General features: G+C 40.2%; 1 protein-coding gene across 10 annotated transcripts in view; it reads right to left on the minus strand.

Moving 5' to 3' along the window:
- Nucleotides 1-18684, minus strand: part of ATP9B (ATPase phospholipid transporting 9B (putative)) — a 243155-nt gene that overhangs the window by 176674 nt on the left and 47797 nt on the right. For 6 of the 10 annotated variants that reach the window (XM_010586682.3, XM_003406239.3, XM_064294373.1 and 3 more), the window contains one exon: nt 4906-4964. The exons of the other annotated variants lie outside the window; for them this stretch is intronic. In XM_010586682.3, coding sequence (XP_010584984.1) covers nt 4906-4964 — 59 coding nt within the window. The remainder of the gene's footprint in view (nt 1-4905; nt 4965-18684) is intronic. 10 annotated transcript variants of the gene reach the window in all.

Genomic DNA, 18684 nt, shown 5'->3' on the forward strand with positions numbered 1-18684 from the left:
AATTTTCCACTACTACAAACAGTGCTGTAAAGAACACTCTGCAAGGGAGGGAGAGTGCCTCTAGAACAGGGTTGGCAGGCTTCTGTAACACGTAAGACTCCGCGGCCACACAGTCTCTGCCACACATAGTCTCTGTCGCATACTCGCCTTCCTTTGTTTGCTTGTTTAACATTCATCTTAGGCTCACAGACCCACATGAAAAGGGACCACAGGACAGATTTGGACCACAGGCTATATAGTCTGCCAACTACTCCCTAGACTGTACTCCTAGTAAGTGGGCTTGTGAAGTCAAATGGTGTGTATATATCACTGAGCATTCCTGGAAATTGATACTTGTTTTCCATTCCCACAGAGAAAGGGTGCGTGAGACCACCAGTAGCATCCTCGCTTACACCTGGCACCTGTGGGTGAAATGGTGTGACACTGATTCTGTTTATGCTCCCCTGATGACTGGGTGGGAGCCTCCTTCCACCAGGGCTGATGTTCAGGCTCACTCTTCAATGAAGGGCCTGTCCCTATCCTCTGCCCACTCTTCTTACTGAGTTACAAAGTTCCTGTCATATTCTAGATGCTCATCACTGTCAGCCGCATGCACTTCTAGCATATTCTTCCAGCCTGTGATTGTCTTTTCCCTTTCAGGTTTCTATTAAACTACAGACTTTTTTATCTGAATAGAGTCAAATACGTTTATCTTCTTCATGGTTTGGGGTTCAGAGTCATGTTTAAAACATAACTCCCTATGCTGAGTTTTTACAGATGTTCTCTGCCATTTTCTCCCAAATCTTAAGTTTTTCTTTTTTACATTTAGGTCATTGCACGGGAATGAGTTTTGTGCGTGGTGTCTATAAATAAATGAATTAAATGGTCGAAGCAGCAATGAGTGCAGACATTCCTCACTGACATGCAAGGCCAGCTCTATCATCACTGCCTATCCCTGAGACCACTCTGACCGCTCTCTAGGAAAGCAATCACAGGAGGACGAGACAGAATCAGGGAGATGGCCGGGATGCTCCTGCGGGGTCCTGGAGAAGCCAAGTCACATTCTCCAAGCAAACCCCTGAGGTCGCTGAAGAACAGCCACTAAGGCCCCTCCTACTGATTTTAGTTATGGTCTAGGTCACCAGCATGTAGTTCTGACTGCTCGGTATTTTTATACAGACATTATTTCCCAATGTGAGTCTAGGCAACTGGAGGTCCGACAGCATGCCACACCTCAGTGGATGGCAGAATGCTGAGCAGGTGGTAGCAACCTCACACCACTGATCTCATCAGTGGACACAACTTCTAATTTGGCAGTTCTGGTCCATCAATGTACTAGTATACGCAGGCAGATGTTTCTTTAGGACAGGTCTGAAGCTGAGATGTAGTTCAGACCCAGACCCATCTACCTTGAAACCTATCTGTACTTGCTCCACCACGCCATGCTGCCCTTCAACTTTACACTCTAGAACCATCCCCATACCTAGAGCATGCTACAAAGCTGATAAGCATTTTTATTTTAAATATCCATAAAATGGATACCAGTGCACTAATTTAACTCCATGTTAAAACACAGAATTAAAAAAATTACCTGACAACATGGAGTCCATCATCCATGAAAACAGCCAGATGAATGACTGACTAGAAATAGGTTTTACACATAAAGGAGAAATTACTTTTTTTGTTAGGCTAAATGCCCACAGATTTCTTAAAAGGAGTAAGCAATTTGCTATCAAATCTGTTATTTCCTTATAAAGGTTATGAAAATTGGCAAGACAAAAATCTTTTATAACTACAAAAACCACAAAATTCAATCTACTACTAGAAGTTTATTAGTCACGGTAATTACTAGAAATTATGCCTCAAGCTTTTGGTAAGCAAAACGTGGAAGTTTTTATATGTAAATGGGTGATAAATTTGGCAATATAAAAAAAAAATTAATCAGGTTGGAGTACAGCAACACCTCCTAAGGGTTCATGAAAATATCTCAGAACACCTTTCTCTAACTCTGCTACCAAAATTTTTATTTTTTATTTTAAGGTAAGGTTGCAAGGTTTTATCGCAGAAAGGATGCTGTTGTTAGCTGCCGTCAAATCGGTTCCAACTCATTATGACCCCATATGTGCACAGCAGAACTGCTCCATGGGGTTTTCATGGCTGTGATCTTTCAGAACCAGATTGCCAGGCCTGTCTTCTGAGGCACCTCTGGGTGAAAGAGCTAACACTATATAAAAGGTAGAGTACATCAGGAAATAATGACAAGGGAACTAACTGAGGCACTCTGCCTTCACTGTACACTGTGTACAACATTAAGCTCCTCTGTGGTACCACCCACAGCATGCCACCCACCAGAAAACGGAAATGACGAGCAAAAACATAGATGTGCAACCACCACGTCAAATAGAACTCAGCCTGGAGATCTACTAGGCACGTTCTGCTAATCCAGTCTCTTTGTAACTGAACAACAAAACACCTGTGGGGACAAAAGAGAAACCAAGGGGACAGCAGGACAGAGATCTTGGCTGGTGTTGTACACACATACAGGGCTGGAGAGTGAGGTACCCAAACCATGGGAAGGACGGACTCAAGAGTTGCAGACGGGAAGACTGCAGGGAGATACGAAGGTGAGCACACAGCTACATCAAACTCGGCAGTGAAGGTAAGAGAACAACTGAGGAGAGGAAAAAAGGAAATAGAGACGACAACAGTGATCACAAACAATGATCACTTGATGCGCAAATATGCATTCTATGCCACACTTCAAACCCCAAAAGTCAAAAAGTGAGAAAACTCTTTCAAAAGTGAAAATGACTTCTGAGGTTAGGTTGCAAGTGAACTGCGACTTCCACCTGGCTAGCCCTCTCTTCTTCGTCTGCCATCCTCTTGCCGGCTCCCTCAGATAAAGTTGCAGCCTCCCCGTCAGTGTCCTGAAGAGGCTCATGTGGCTGAATTAGCTTCTGGAACTGAGCAAGGCCCTTTGTTCAATGAAGGCTGAACCCTGCCAACCATGTGGGTGAGCTAGGCATCAGACCCTGGGGGGACTCAAGGGGATCCAACCCGCGAGCACCACAACCACAGTCCTGAGAGACACCTGAGCAGAGGACCCAGCTATGCCGCACCAGACTCCTGACCCACAAAGATTGTGGGGTGACAACGCATGGTTCGGCAACTTCTCTTCCAGAATTTATGTAGCCTACAGACATGAGCAGGCACACACACACGCGAGCCCCATGTGGCATTGTTGCAATGGCAGAAATGAAACACTGGATGAAATGTGTGGTACCCAAGGCACCAGTATAAACCAACAGTAGGCAAAAGTAATTATCAGCATACTAACTTAATTTCATGTTATCTTATAACCAAAAAAACCAAACCCAGTGTTGTGGAGTCGATTCCGACTCATAGCGATCCTACAGGACAGGGTAGAACTGCCCCACAGAGTTTCCAAGGAGCACCTGGCAGGTTCGAACTGCCAACCCTTTGGTTAGCAGCCGTAGCACTTAACCACTATGCCACCAGGGTTTCCTGTTACCTTATACGCTATGTTATTTCCCAGAATGAGTCTAGGCAACTGGACAGTAGATGGCACACCCACTTAGGTGCACAGCAGAGTATTCTCTTAGTATGGATTACAGTAATGAGATGGATTAAGAGAACTTTAGGTGTTTAGAGAGGGGCTTCTGTGGCAAGGGCTCAGCTGTGTGGTGTTGGCAGCACCACAGGCTTGAGACCTGAACTGTGGGGACCTTCAGAGAAACTTGTCATTTGAAAGAAATAAAAGTGGCCCTACGGCCTTAGTAAAAAAGCTGAAAAGGACATTAAAGAGTGTAGTTAGCCAACAACATCCTTCCTTGGACAGATAGCTGGTGCACTAGTGTCTTGCACACAGGAGACCCATATTATGTGTTCTGCCTACCCCACTTGTAAGGAAGAGGTGCGTGCCAGTGGGGACTCTCCCCACCTCAACGTGAGCCTCACAGCAGAACACACCACACACTCAGCCTGCAGGGATGTCCACAGCCTTGGTAACCTCCACCTACCTCAACGTGAAACTCACCTCACACCACACCACACGCTCGCCCTGCCAGAATGGCCACAGCCCAGATGACCTCATAAACATTAACCTCACCACAGACCACAACATATACTGGGCCTGAGAGACGTCCACAGTCCTGGTGACCTCTGTCCACCCCAACATGAACCTCACCAAAGAACACACCACACACTCAGCCTCTTAGGACATCCACAGTCCTGGTGACCTCCGTCCAACCCCACTGTGAACCTCACCACAGACCACACCACATACTCGGCCTGTGGGGACATCCACAGCCCTGATGACCTCCATCCACCCCAATGTGAACCTCACCACAGACCACACCACACACTTGGCCTCTTCGGTGTCCGCACACTGGTCACCTCCGTCTCTGGGTCTCTCATAGTTCCTTCCTACACTGACTTAAACTCTTCCCTTTTTAACACACAGGATCTTTTAGTTACACTAACCTTTCCCTCTATGAATGTTTAAACAGTAAGAATTAATACCCCAAAATTATGCACCACATAGCTATCTGTTAAAAGAAAGCTCTGGAAAATAAAACAGACCCTAGTATAAACAGATTCTAACTAATACAATCCTTTGGTCAGATGAAATATTTCTGACAATGCAACATTAAGCAATTAACACATTTCTTATTTCAGACAAATATGATTTCACCTACATACACTGAAATGTACTTCAGCAAAACGGACAGAATATACAAACATCTAGATTTTTTCTCCAATATCTATCAGTCTTTATGCAAAAGTGTTAGGATTTTAAATACCTGTCTCCAACAGTTTCCTTCATATTCAAAAGTTACTTGCAATCAGGCTAAATGTTAATAACTAGCATATATAGGCTCTAAAATATATTAAAAATGCATCAACCTTTTCCACTATGATGAGGTCTCCAACTTGTATGTCTGAACTCTTAACTTGCACTTTACCTTAAAAGAAAGAAGAAGTATAATCAACTTAAGGAAACAATAGCACACCAGAGTTTAACTTTCAATTGATAATAATTACTTTAGAAACAACCTTGGGGAAAAAAATACTCCAGAAATTTCTCTACTCTTGAACTTTCAAAATAAATGTATTTCAGATAGACATGTTCACTAATCATTTACTTCTTTTAGGTAAATTACCAAGTACAGATAATTAACTATCCCCCCAATTAAAAAAAAGAGAGTAAAAATTCCTTTATGTTAATTAAAGGGGATTTCATTTAGAAGATTTTTGCCACATTTTTCATTGTTTCAAGTCTCGCTGAGTCAACAAATGATAAAAAAAATATATTGTTAAGTAGGATAATGATGACTGAAACTGAATTGCAAGGATATAAAAATTCATTAAAATTCATACTGTGAATGGTACTGATTGGCATATAACTGACCAAAGAAAGCAAATTATACACAAAATCACCCTCGCTAGTAGCTTTACAGACACAGGTAAGGACTGAAAACTTCTATAACACTCCAATGTAAATGCTAGTATTTATTATTTTTTCATAAAAAATATTCTACTTAATTTATTGTCAGATACACACTCAGGACATCATACGTTATTGGCCTTTTATTTTTTCATAAAATAGTTAATAGTGAATATTACCAAGTAAGGTAACAACTAACCCTCTCTCTCTGAACTATTTCAATTAAAGCTGCCCATGAAATCCTTATTCCAGCAATAAATGTTCCCTGCCACCATGCTTCAAAAGTGTAAAAGCTTAAGTGGTTTTTCCTCACTCCCATGAGCCAAGATGCCTGGCCCCTCTAAAGAAAGATCAAAAAGTGACTCCAAGAACTACTCACTCCTATGCCAAAGCTTCTTGAGCATAAATGCTCCCCATCACACTCACGGCCACTTACTGCCTTTTGCTTATATAAACAGAATATACTACTAACTGGTCTCCATTAGTATCACCTCTGAATTCCAAATGAAATTAGCTGCAAAAAGTAAGAGAATTACGTTTTACCTCCACCCAAAAACCTCCATTATTTGCCAATTATATGGAAGATAATTCCAATTTTATCACTATATAAAAGTTCTTCACACCTGATCCCAAATTGACTTTTATGCTCTACCTACTACCCATACTTCCCTCTGTCCTGCCATACCTTCAGCTACAGGAGCTCTCTGCCTAATCTTATAAGCTCCCTGCACTGGCTGCTACTTTTGACCAAAATCCCTTCCCTCCCTAAACCTCCTAATTACAACGCAAATACAACCTCTGTGAACCTTTTAAGAACTCATGTTAAGAACCAACAGTATTTATATATAGATCTACATAATGTGCTTAAAATGCTATAACTATTCAAACATCAGAGTGTCTACTAAATGTTAGATCCTATGGTAGGCTCAAATCATAACTAAAAAGACACTTTAATGGCATTTGGTTTGTTCTTCACAGATGCATATCCAAAGTAATCCACTTTAAAGCAGCAAAAGGAGTTTACTACCATTCTGTTTCTAATTAGTTAAAATGGGTCAAATGTCATAAGGGATTAAAGACATCATAGCATATAAGTCGCATCTAATTAGACATCGTATGTAAGAAGGGTTACCTACTAATGGTAAAATGTATTAATTACTTACATCCCAAGAAAACACACAGGGGGGTAAAAATTGGAGATAATTAAGCAACTTATTAAAAAAAGGATTGGTCATCTATAACGGGCACCTCTAGAAGCACAGCGTCAGATCAACAGGCATTAATGAAGGAGAGACAACTACCCACTTGGCTTCACACTGTCTTCATGTTTAGCCCCTACTTCTACTTCTACTTCCACTTAGAACTAGGAAAGGTTGAGGGAATGTCATTCCCATCCTAATGATGAAGACAAGCCAAATAACCTACAAAGTGTAGTCTTCAGCACACTGAAGAGCTGAAGTGACAAGAAACCTGGTGAATTCAAGTTCAACAAGACAAGCCCTCCTAGGAGAGGGAGCCACAATGCTCTCACCTGGAGAAATGGCCGAGGGAGGTCTGCCAGGACCATTTGCCAGTGTAGAGTCCCCAGGGGCCCCAGACAGAGAAACTCTGCAGGTGTGAACCCACTTCCTCCACAGCCATGGCCAAGCACTCAGGTAAAAGATGGGAGGCAGGACTCAAGAGTAGCCCTCGTGGTGCTGCCCCGACCTGGCAGGGGCTATCTTTGGCTAGGACAGCTCAGCCAGAGAGAGAGAGATCCCACTCTCCACTCCTGTTCAACACTGCACTGCACAGCCCAGCTAGGGATGAAGCCAGAAAAAAAACAAAGGCAGACGTTTGGAAGAAGGAACAAGTGTCAAAGGTACTTGCAGGTGGCATAATCATCTAGAGAGAAAATCCTAAAAATCTACAAAAAAAAGTACTAGAACAAATAGGGTTATTTGCAAAGTTCATGGGAGATAAGGACAAAACACAAAAAATTAGCTGTATATGTATTTATACTTAGAAATTTTAACTAAAAGACAGTACCAGTCACAATAACATACAAAATCATACAATACTGAAGGTTAAATGTGACAAGATATGGAAGACATCTACATTGAAAACTATAAACAGTGCTGAAATTATAGACATCTCCCCAAACTGATCTCCTAATTCAATAGATTCAATAAAATCTCCCAATCAACATCCTAGCAGGATTTTCTGTAGAAACTGACAAGCTGATTCGAACATTTAGGTGGAAACCCAAAGGACCTAAAATAATCAAAACAATCTTCAAAAGGAAAATCACATTTGGAGAACATACAGACTTAGTACAAAAGGCTTAAAAGACTGTTAGAAAGTTCCAGTAATCAGACAAAGAGATCAGAGACAGCCCCACACACATGCAGTAAAAGATGTTCCACAAGGATATCAAAGCAGCTCGCAGGGGACAAGAAAGTCTTCCACCATGAATATTGAAAAAACTCAATTTTCATATAGAAAAAGAACATCAACCTCACCTCATAAAAATTAAGATGTATTTATCTAAATGTTAAAGTGAAAACTGTAAGGTTCCTAGAAGGAAACAGTATATCTCCATGACCTAGGGGTAGGGAGATTTCCTACAGGGGACACAGAAAGCACAAATTGGACCTCATCAAAACTAAAAAAAGTTCTGCTTCTCAAAAGAATTAAGAATATGCAAGTCAAGGACTGGAAGAAAATATTCACAACACACATATCTGACAAAGGACTTATATGTAGAATATGTAAAATGAATTCCTGCAAGACAACCCAGACAGTCTCCGGAATACTGAGTTCCGTTCCTAAGCCTGTCTTTAAGTCAATGGTACGCAAGTCTGAACAGTTAGGTATGGTTTGTATCTAACAGGAGTTAGTCAAATGTCTGTCTTAATACACAGAATATAGTGTACCTTTCCATGCATAAAAAACATTAAAGAAATAATTCCAGATACACTAAAACATCTTTAACATAATAATACGGTAATAATAATGTTCCGATGAGTGTCGCAAAGTAGCACCTGTTTGTTACTACAAACCACTGTATGTACCTCGGATTTTTAATATAGTAGGCTTTATGGGGGCTGTTCATTACTACAGGTTGTATGGAAGTTGGACATTTGTAACCCAGGGACCGTCTGTACAAAAATGGCAAACAGCCCAATAGAAAAGAAAGTAAGCAGAAAATGTGAACGCTTCACAAAAACAAGCCAGCAGGCAGTAAGCCCATGGAAAACTCCTCAGTCTTATCCCTCACTGGAAAATGCAAACGGAAACCTCAATATCCCTGCACATTCTCCAGAGTGGCTAACAGAAAAAGGACTGCACAGACAGAACGTCAAAGGACTGGAACTCTCCTGCACAGCTGGTGGGAGGAAATGATACAGCCACTGGGGAAAGCTGTTCGCCACATGGTTGCACAATTTTAAGAATGTAATCCATGTCACTGAATTGTACATGTACCAATGGTTGAATTGCTGCATGTTTTGTTGTGTACATTCTCAACAACAACAAAATAAAGCTAAAACAAAACAAAAAGTTAAACATACACCTACCCTATGACCAAGCAATTCCACTTGTAGGTGTTTATCCAAGAGAAATGAGCTTATGTTCAAAAATAGGCCTTATACAACAAAGTCCACAGGAGTTTTATTCATACTAGCCAAAAGCTGGAAAGAGTCCAGGTGTCCATCTACAGGAAAATGGATAAACTAACAGTGGTACAGGGACTCAGACAATGGACACCACTCACTAACCAAAAGGGGTGAACTACTGATATGTGCAACATCAGTGTTAAATCTCAAAAACATGCTTAGTGAAAGAACCAAACACGACCACAAAATCACTGTATGATTCCACTCAGATGAATTCTAGAAAAGGCAAAACCAGTCTATGGTGACAGAAGTCAAAACAGAGGACAGAGTGGGAAGGGGCACCGAGATAGCTTCTAAATGGAGACAGACGTTCCATGCCTTCCTGGGGTGGGTCCACCTTGTGGAGTGGTGAGAGGAGATGCTCCACACCTCCCTGGTTAGCCACAGAACTGAATCATGTGGAGGGCTGCAGTTCTTGGTGCAGCAAGGTCCAGGTATAGTGTGGAAGAAAAGCAGACATAGAGGGAAGAAAGAGATCGTTGGAAAAAGACCACTGTGTTTATTTCGAAATCACAAAGGCCAGGGCAATGGAAAGTGACAGTGTGTCGGGAGCCAAAATTGTCACACTGCTCAGAGTGACCTGCAGTTGACAGCAACACTGATAGTGGTGAGTGGTATGTGTGGTCTGATGAGATTTAGAGCTTGGAGTCTAGGCAGGAAAGAGGAAAAACAGCCGGAGGTGACCGTGAGAAGCAAGTCAAGGAGCACAGGCTATGGGAGCAAAGACAGTAACCACATAGGACCCTGGGGAGCAGCACCCTCAGGGGCCATTTTTCTGGGAGAGCAGATTCAGAGAAGGGTGTGTAGATGAGGAGGCCTCAGGTGAGGAAGGACAGTGAATTCCAAGGGCACAATGAAAAGGGTAAGGGTGGGACTAAGAAGAGCGACACAATCTTATGGAAATTAAACGGCAGAAGAGTGACTTCAACATCTGAGGGTTTTCATTTTAAGAGAAATAAACAAGGGTAAAAGGCATAGTGTGTATAGGGTTCAACAGTATCCCCTAAATATTCACGCCCACTGGAACTTCAGAATCAGAACCCGGGAGGGAGGCAAGGAAGGATCCTCCCCTAGAGCCTTCAGTGAGAGCATGGCCCTGATGACATCCTGAACTTAGACTTCTGGAGTCCAGAACCGTGACAGAATAAATTGTAATTTCTGATGGGAAAATTCAACTAAGACAAAGGTATACTAACAAACAAAAAACAGCTATCTTACAAAGATATGACTGTCACAAACGGAAATCCTTTTGCCAAGTAGAGAATACAGCAACCCATAAAATCCATTATATTTTATGATTTCCCTTTGGAAGTGTTCATAATGCAAGGATAGCATGTAAAAGGCACTTAAGAGAGATCCAAAAATATTTTGATTCAATTTTCAAGGAATAATTATTACTCACAAAGTGAGTAACTTATATTAAAGGATTACAAAATTTCACGGAAACATCTAAATTTTTTTTTTTTTAAAAAGCAGATTAAGAATTTTAACAAGTTGAACTGTAACACAATTACAGTGTTGATAAATATGATCAAAGTCCCTGAAATACACAAGAGTAAAGAAAATTAAGATTGACCTATTCTGTACTCTATTAGTATAAGGTTCCTTTCTGGCAAGTAGTAAAATGGAACAGGACAAAGATGTGAGTGCTCGCTCGCTCACACACACACTCATACACACACAGAGACAGACGCACATATACACACATACAGAAACACAAGCACCTTACTTAAGGCTCAGAGACAACAGAATTCTTCTCTCTCTCTCTCTCATAAAGGTTGAATACTTAAAAACATGTTAAGAAAAAAAACTCCAGAATTATTCAAAAAAACAGCTAAGTGGTATCGGAAAACCACCACCACAAGCTGTATAGGAGAATCACAGCACAGAAGAAATTCAAGTTCCATCTCTAAACATAATAGGTTAGCATTAAGTTTAAATTTGGAATGTACATTGTAGTTGCTGATATGACATAGAGCTTCTGAGATGTGGTGACTAGTGAAAACCAACCTCCGGCAAACCTGAGGGAACCCTCCCACCGGGCTCTGCACGTGCTTCCTAGCTCAGGCCTCAGTCACAGCTGGTACTAATTGTGGAACTGAGCTGAAACGTGGTCTAGCCAACTGTATGACTGTAACCAAGCTGTACAATTTCTACACCTTCACCTAGCGGTGGGGGGAGTATAGCCCCGACACCAAGGGCAGGTGGAGTGGCCGCACACTCCAACTCTTCTTCCTCAGGAGGTTTTTACAAGGTTGCTAAGACAGGAAATCTACTTTGCTTTCCCCTCCCTGGCTCTGCCTCTTCTCTGTTGGAAACAGTAATAAATAATACAGGCAGTCATAAACAAAACAAAATGAAAGAAAGTAGCACCAACCAGACAGGCATAATTCCCAAGCTTGTGAGAAAATACAAGTCAACAGCAAACCCAAAATCATTTCAGCCCAACTGAGAAATGTGACACTTAAAACTGCTTCTGCTTCCACACAAAGCATCTTAGGGATGTTACACAGCTTAAAAGTGGAAGTGGTTTTCCCTTAACTATTAAAAGGAAAAACAACGCCAGTAAGATTTCTCCAGTTTCCATCTACAAGATGTACTTGAGAACTCTAGATGTAAAGCACATCAGGAAGCATCATCAATGCCATTCAAAGAGGAGGACACGGTTAACTCTACAAACTAAAAAGAATATCAACTAAGTTATTTTGGAGGAAAGAAATTTGACACTATACTCATAGTAGGCTGCAACACCTGAGTTTTTTATATTCTAGATTTCACTCAGCAATCATCTGCATCAGGCTAACCACCCATGCATGGGCAATGTGCCACAACTGAAAGGACACCGAAGTCCAGAAGATCTGGGTTCAGAGCCCAGCTGTGCCAAGAATGGCTATGATTTAAAATATTTAACATGAACCCTAAAATGTCTCATCTGTTAAATGGAGATAATATCAACCTACCTTGGATGATGGCTATGAGAATGAATATTATGAATCCTACCTGACACATAGTAAAAAATAGGAACTTAAAAATAGCATCTATTATCATCCACATATAACATTTCTATTTCTTAGGTCACAAGCAACGATACATATATATACATATGAAATAAACCTAACGAAAACTATTTTTAAAGTACTTCGAGTTCGAATAACACAAAAGTGTAAAAAAAAGTATGTCTTTTTTCCTCAACATCTTATACCATTTTATTTAGATGAAATTAACATAACATAAAATGAATCTGTTAAAGTGAACCATTCGGTGGCATTTAGTACATTCACAATGGTGTGCAACCAACTCTATCTCATTGCAGAACATTCTAATCACCCAAAAAGGAGACCCCATTAAGCAGTTGCATACCCCTCTTGGTCCCATGGCAACCATGTATACCTGTGTTCTTTATGGATATATCTATTCTGGATATTTCATATAAAAGAAATCATATGTGACCATTTTTGTCTGGCTTCTCTCACCCAGCTTAATGTTTTTAAGGTTCATCCATGTCATAGCATGTATCAAAACTTCACTCTTTTTTATAGCTGAATAATATTTGATCATAGGTACATACCAAATTTTGTTTATTCATTCATCAGTTGATGGATATTCAGGTTATTTTCACCTTTTGGCTACTGTGGATAATACTGCAATGAACAATGGTGTACACAAATCTGAGTCCCTGCTTGCAAGTCTCCTGAGTATATACCTAGGAGTAGAATTGCTGGGCCATATGGTAGCTCTATGATTAACCTACTTAGTTAATCTATGATTAACTGTCACTGTTTACCACAACAGCTGTATCATTTATGTTTCTACCAGTAATGTACAAAGTTTCTGATTTCTCCACACGTTCACCAACACTTGTTATTTTCAGTTTTTGTTTTGTTCTTTTAGTCATCATAGTGGGTGTAAAGTGGTACCTTATTTTGGTTTTGATTTGCATTTCCCTGATGACTAATAATGTTGAGCATCTTTTCATGTGCTTGTTGGCCATTTATATACCTTCTTTGGAAAAAAGACTATTAAAGTACTTTGTACATTTTTTTAATTGGGTTGTCTTGTTGTTGTTGAGTCATAAGAGTTCTGGATACGGGACCCTTATCAGATACGTGACTTGCAACTAATTTTCTCCCATTCTGTAGATCGTCTCTTCACTTTCTAGGTAATCACCTTTAACATGCAAAAGTTTTTAACTATGATGAAGTCCAAATGATCTTTTTTGTTGTTGTTGCTCATGCTTTTGATGCCAGACCTAAGAAACACTGCCTATTCCAGGGTAACGAAGATTTATCCCTATGTTTTCTTATAAGAGTTTTGTTCTCTTAACTTTTATATTTAGGTCCTTGATGTGTTCTAAGCTACTTTTTAAATATGATGCGAAGTACAGGTTCCAAATTCATTCTTTTGCATGTGGATATCTGGATATTCTACCGGTCTACATGTCTATACTTATGCCGGTATCACACTCTTTTAACTACTGTAGCTTTATAGGTAAGTTTTGAAATAGGAAGTATGATTCCCCCTCCTTTGTTCTTTTTTCAAAATTATTTTGTTTATTCGGGACCCCTTGTTAAGCCTATATAATTTCGATAATTGGCATTGTCATTTTGCAAAAGTGGGCACTGGAATTTTCATAAGGATTGCATTGAATGGGTACATCACTTTGGGTAGTACTGACATTTTAACAATATTCAGTCTTTCAATCCATGAACACAGGATGTCTTTCATTTAGAGTCTTCTTTAACTTCTTTCAGCAATGCTTTGTAGTTCTCAGTGATTAAGTCTTTCACCTCCATAGTTATATTTATTCCTAGGTATCTTATTTGTTTAAGTGTTATTATAAATGGGATTGTTTTCTTCATTTCTTTTTCAGATTGTTCATTGCTGGTATACAGAAACACAACTGTTTTTTGCATGATGATCTGTACCCTGCAACCTTGTTTATTAGCTCTAGTAGTTTTTTTGTGGATACCTTGGGATTTTCTACATATAGGACTATGAAATCAGCGAGTAGAGAAAGTTTTACTTCTTGCTTTCCAATCTGGATGACTTTTAGTTCCTTTTCTTGCCTACATCTTTCAGTATAATTTTGAACAGCAGTACTGAAAGCACACATCCTTATCTTCCTCCTGATTGTAGGAGGGGAGTCTTCAGTCTTTCACTATTGCATATGATGTTGTTGCCGTAGACTCGGCTGCAACTCATAGCAATTCCATGTGTAACAGAACAATAGGCTGCCCAGTCCTGTGCCATCTTCATGATCATTGGTATTTTTTAGTTCACTGTTGTGGCTACTGTGTCACTCTATCTCACTGAGCGTTTCTCCTTTTGGCTGACCTTCTACTTTACCAAACTCAATGTCATTTTCTACTGACTGGTCTTTCCCAATGATGTGCTCAAAGTAACCAAGCCAAAGTGTCACCATCCTGACTTCTAACAAGCATTCTAGTTGTATTTCTTCTAAGACTGATTTATTTGTTCTTCTGGCAGTCTATGGTAGCATCAATATCCTTCACCATCACCACACTTCAAATCCATCAATTCTTCTTTCTTCCTTTTTCACTGTCCAGCTTTCACATGCATATGAGATAAATGAAAAGACCATGGCTTGGATCAGGAGCACCTTGTCATCAAACTGACACCTGAGCTTTTAAAACTTTAAAAAGGCCTTTCGAAACAGATTCACCCAATGCAATATGTCATTAAATTTCTTGACTGCTGCTCCCATGAGAATTGACTGTCGATCCAAGTTGAATGAAATATCGCCTTCAATTTTTTTCTCCATTTATCATGATGCTATCTACTGATCCAGTTGTGAGGATTTTCATTTTCTTCACACTAAGGCATGATCTATACTGAAGGATGCAGTCTTAGACCTTTATCAGTAAGTACTTCAAGTAGTCTTCATTTTCAGCAAGCAAGATTGCGGAGATTTTTCATAAATGCCCTTTATTGGGTTGAGGAAGTTCCCCTGTATTACTAGTTTGCTTAGTGTTTCATCCTGAAAGTGTGTTGGATTTTGTCAGATACTTTCTCTGCAGTAAGCGAGGTGAACACGTGATTTCATCCCTTCATGTATGCATTTGGTATACTGTTGGTGTTGTATGCCGCGGAGTCTATTCCAACTCATAGCAACCCTATGAGACAGAGCAGAACTACCCCATAGGGTTTCCGAGGAGCAGCTGGTGGATCCAAGCCGCTGACCTTTCAGTTAGCAGCCTGAGCTCTTAACCACTTCACCACCAGGGCTCCATTTGAAGTATTACACGTATTTGTTTTCTTATGTGGAGCCACCTTGGCATTTCTGCAATAAATTCTACTTGGTCATCATGTATAATCCTTCTAACATGCTGTCGGATTCAGTCTGACACTACGGTATTTTGTAGAGGACTTTTACATCTATAATCATCAGAGATATCGGTCTGTTGTTTTTTGGTGGTATCTTTTTTTTTTGGCTCTGGTATCAGGGTAACACTGATCTCATAGACTAAATTACAGTGTTTAATCCTTTTCTATTTTTTGGAAGAGTTTGAGAATCTCTGGGTTTAATTCTGCTTTAAATGTTTGGTAGAGGTGACTACTGAAGCTAACTGGTCCTGTACTTTTCCTTCTTGGTGTACACTGGGCATCATGAATGTGCAGATCTGTGTATTTTATCAGATTTGGAGAATTTTTGGCCATTACTATATCCCCCATGCACCTGTCAGTTTATCATACTGTGGGGGCTTGCATGTTGCTGTGATGCTGGGAGACACAACACCAGTATTCAAATACCAGGAGGTCACTCATGGTGGACAGGTTTCAGCTGAGTTTCCAGACACTAGGAAGGACCTGACGATCTACTTCTGAAAAGAATTAGCCAGTGAAAACTTTATGAACAGCAGCAGAATACTGTCTGATATAGTGTTGGAAGATGAGCCCCTCAGGTTGGATGGTACTCAAAATACGACTGGGTGAGAGCTGCCTCCTCAAAGTAGAGTCGACCTTAATGTTGTTGATGGAGTTGAGCTTTTGGGACCTTCATTTGCTGATGTGGCTCAACTCAAAATGAGAAAAAACAGCTGCAAACATTCATTAATTATTGGAACATGGAAATCTATGAAGTATGAATCTAGGAAAACTGGAAATCATCAAAAACGAAATGGAACTCATGAACGTCAATATCCTAGGCATTAGTGAGCTGAAATGGACTGCTATTGATCATTTCGAATCGGACAATCATATGGTCTACTATGCCAGAAATGACAACGTGAAGAGGAATGGTGTTCATTCATCATCAAAGAGAACATTTCAAGACCTATCCTGAAGTACAATGCTATCAGAGATAGAACAATATCCAAATGCCTATGAGGAAAACCAGTTAATACGACTTATTACTTGAATTTATGCACTAACCACTAAGGCCAAAGATGAAGAAATTGAAGATTTTTACCAACTTCTGCAGTCTGAAATTGAACAAACATGCAATCAGGATGCATTGATAATTACTGATGACTGGGATGTGAAAGCTGGAAACAAGGATCCGTAGTTGGAAAATATGGCCTCGATGATTAAAACAGTGCTGGAGATAGCATGATAGAATTTTGCAAGACCAACAATTTCTTCACTGTAATTACCTTTTTTCACCAACATAAATGACAACTATCCATGTGGACCTCACCAGATAGAATACACAGGAATCAAATCAACTACATCTGTGGAAAGAGATGATGGAAAAGCTCAGTATCATCAGTAGAACAAGGCCAGGTGCTGACTACGGAATAGACCACCAACTGCTCATATGCAAGTTCAAGCCGAAACTGAAGAAAATTAGAACAAGTCTACGAGAACCAAAGTATGACCTTGAGTATATCACACCTGAATTTAGAGACCATCTCAAAAACAGATATGACATACTGAGCACTAACCACTGGAAGACCAGACAAGTTGTGGAAGGACATCAAGGATATCATACACGAAGAAAGCAGGAGGTCATTAAAAAGACAGAAAAGAAAGAAAAGACCGATATGTATGTCAGAAGAGACTCTCAAACTCGGTCTTGAATGTCAAGCAGCTAAAGCAAAAGGAAGAAATGATGAAGTAAAAGAGCTGAACAGAGCATTTCAAAGGGCAACTGGCAAACACAAAGTAAAGCATTATAATGATGTGTGCAAAGATCTGGAGATAGAAAACCAAAAGGGAAGCACACACACAGCATTTCTCAAGCTGAAGACCTGAAGAAAAAATTCAAGCCTCGAGTTGCAATATTAAAGGATTCTACAGGGAAAATATTAAACAATGCAGGAAGCATCAAAAGAAGATGGAAGGAATATACAGAGTTGCTGTAACAAAAAGAACTGGTCGATGTTCAACCATTTCAGGAGGTAGCATATGATCAGGAACCCATGGTACTGAAGGAAGAAGTCCAAGCTGCACTGAACGCACTGCCAAAAAACAAGGCTCCAGGAATTGACAAAATATCAACTGAGATGGTTCAACAAACGGATGCAGCGCTGGAAGTGATCACTTGTCTATGCCAAGAAATTTGGAAGACAGCTACCTGGCCAACTGACTTTGGAAAAGATTCATATTTATGCCTATCCCAGAGATGACCCAGCCGAATGTAAAAACTGTTGCACAATTTCACTAATATCACATGCAAACAAAATTTTGCTGAAGATCATTCAAAACTGGCTGCAGCACTGCATCAACAGGGAACTGCCAGAAATTCAAGCTGGATTCAGAAGAGGAGGTGGAACCAGGGGTATCAATGCTGATGTCAGATGGATCCTGACTGAGAGCAGAGAATACAAGAAAGATGTTTACCTGTCATTGACTATGCAAAGGCATTCGACTGTGTGGATTGTAATAAATTATGGATAAAATTGGGAAGCGTGGGAATTCCAGAACATTTAATTGTGCTCAGGAGGAACCTGAACATAGATCAAGAAACAAATGTTCAAACAGAACACAGGGATACTGTGTGGTTTCATGTCAGGAAAGGTGTGCATCAAGATTGTTATCCTTTCATCATACTTACTCAATGTGTATGTTAGCAAATAACCCGAGAAGCTGGATTATATGAAGAAAAATGGGGCATCAGGATTGGAGGAAGACTCATTAACAACCTGCATTATACAGATAACACAACCTTGCCTGCTGAAAGTGAAGAGGACTTGGAGTACTTACTAATGAAGATCAAAGACCACAGCCTTCAGTATGCATTACAGCTCAGCATGAAGAATATAAAAATCCTCACAGCTGGACCAAGAAGCAACTACATGATAAATGGACAAAAGACTGAAGTTGTCAAGGATTTCTTTTACTTGGATTCACAATCAACACCCATGGAAGCAGCAGTTGAGAGATCAAAAGACACACTGCATTGGGCAAATCTACTGCAAAAAAAATAAAAAGACCTCTTTAAATTGCTGAAAAGCAAAGATGTCACTTTGATGACTAAGGTGTGCCTGACCCAAGCCATGGTGTTTTCAACTACCTCATATGCATGTGAAAGGCGGACGATGAGTAAGGAAGACCGAAGAATTGAGGCCTTTGAATTCTTCAGCTTTCTCGCTAACGTTGAATAAGGAAGACTCAAGAAGA

Source organism: Loxodonta africana, chromosome 11, assembly GCF_030014295.1.
Source record: "Loxodonta africana isolate mLoxAfr1 chromosome 11, mLoxAfr1.hap2, whole genome shotgun sequence".
NCBI lineage: Eukaryota > Metazoa > Chordata > Mammalia > Proboscidea > Elephantidae > Loxodonta > Loxodonta africana.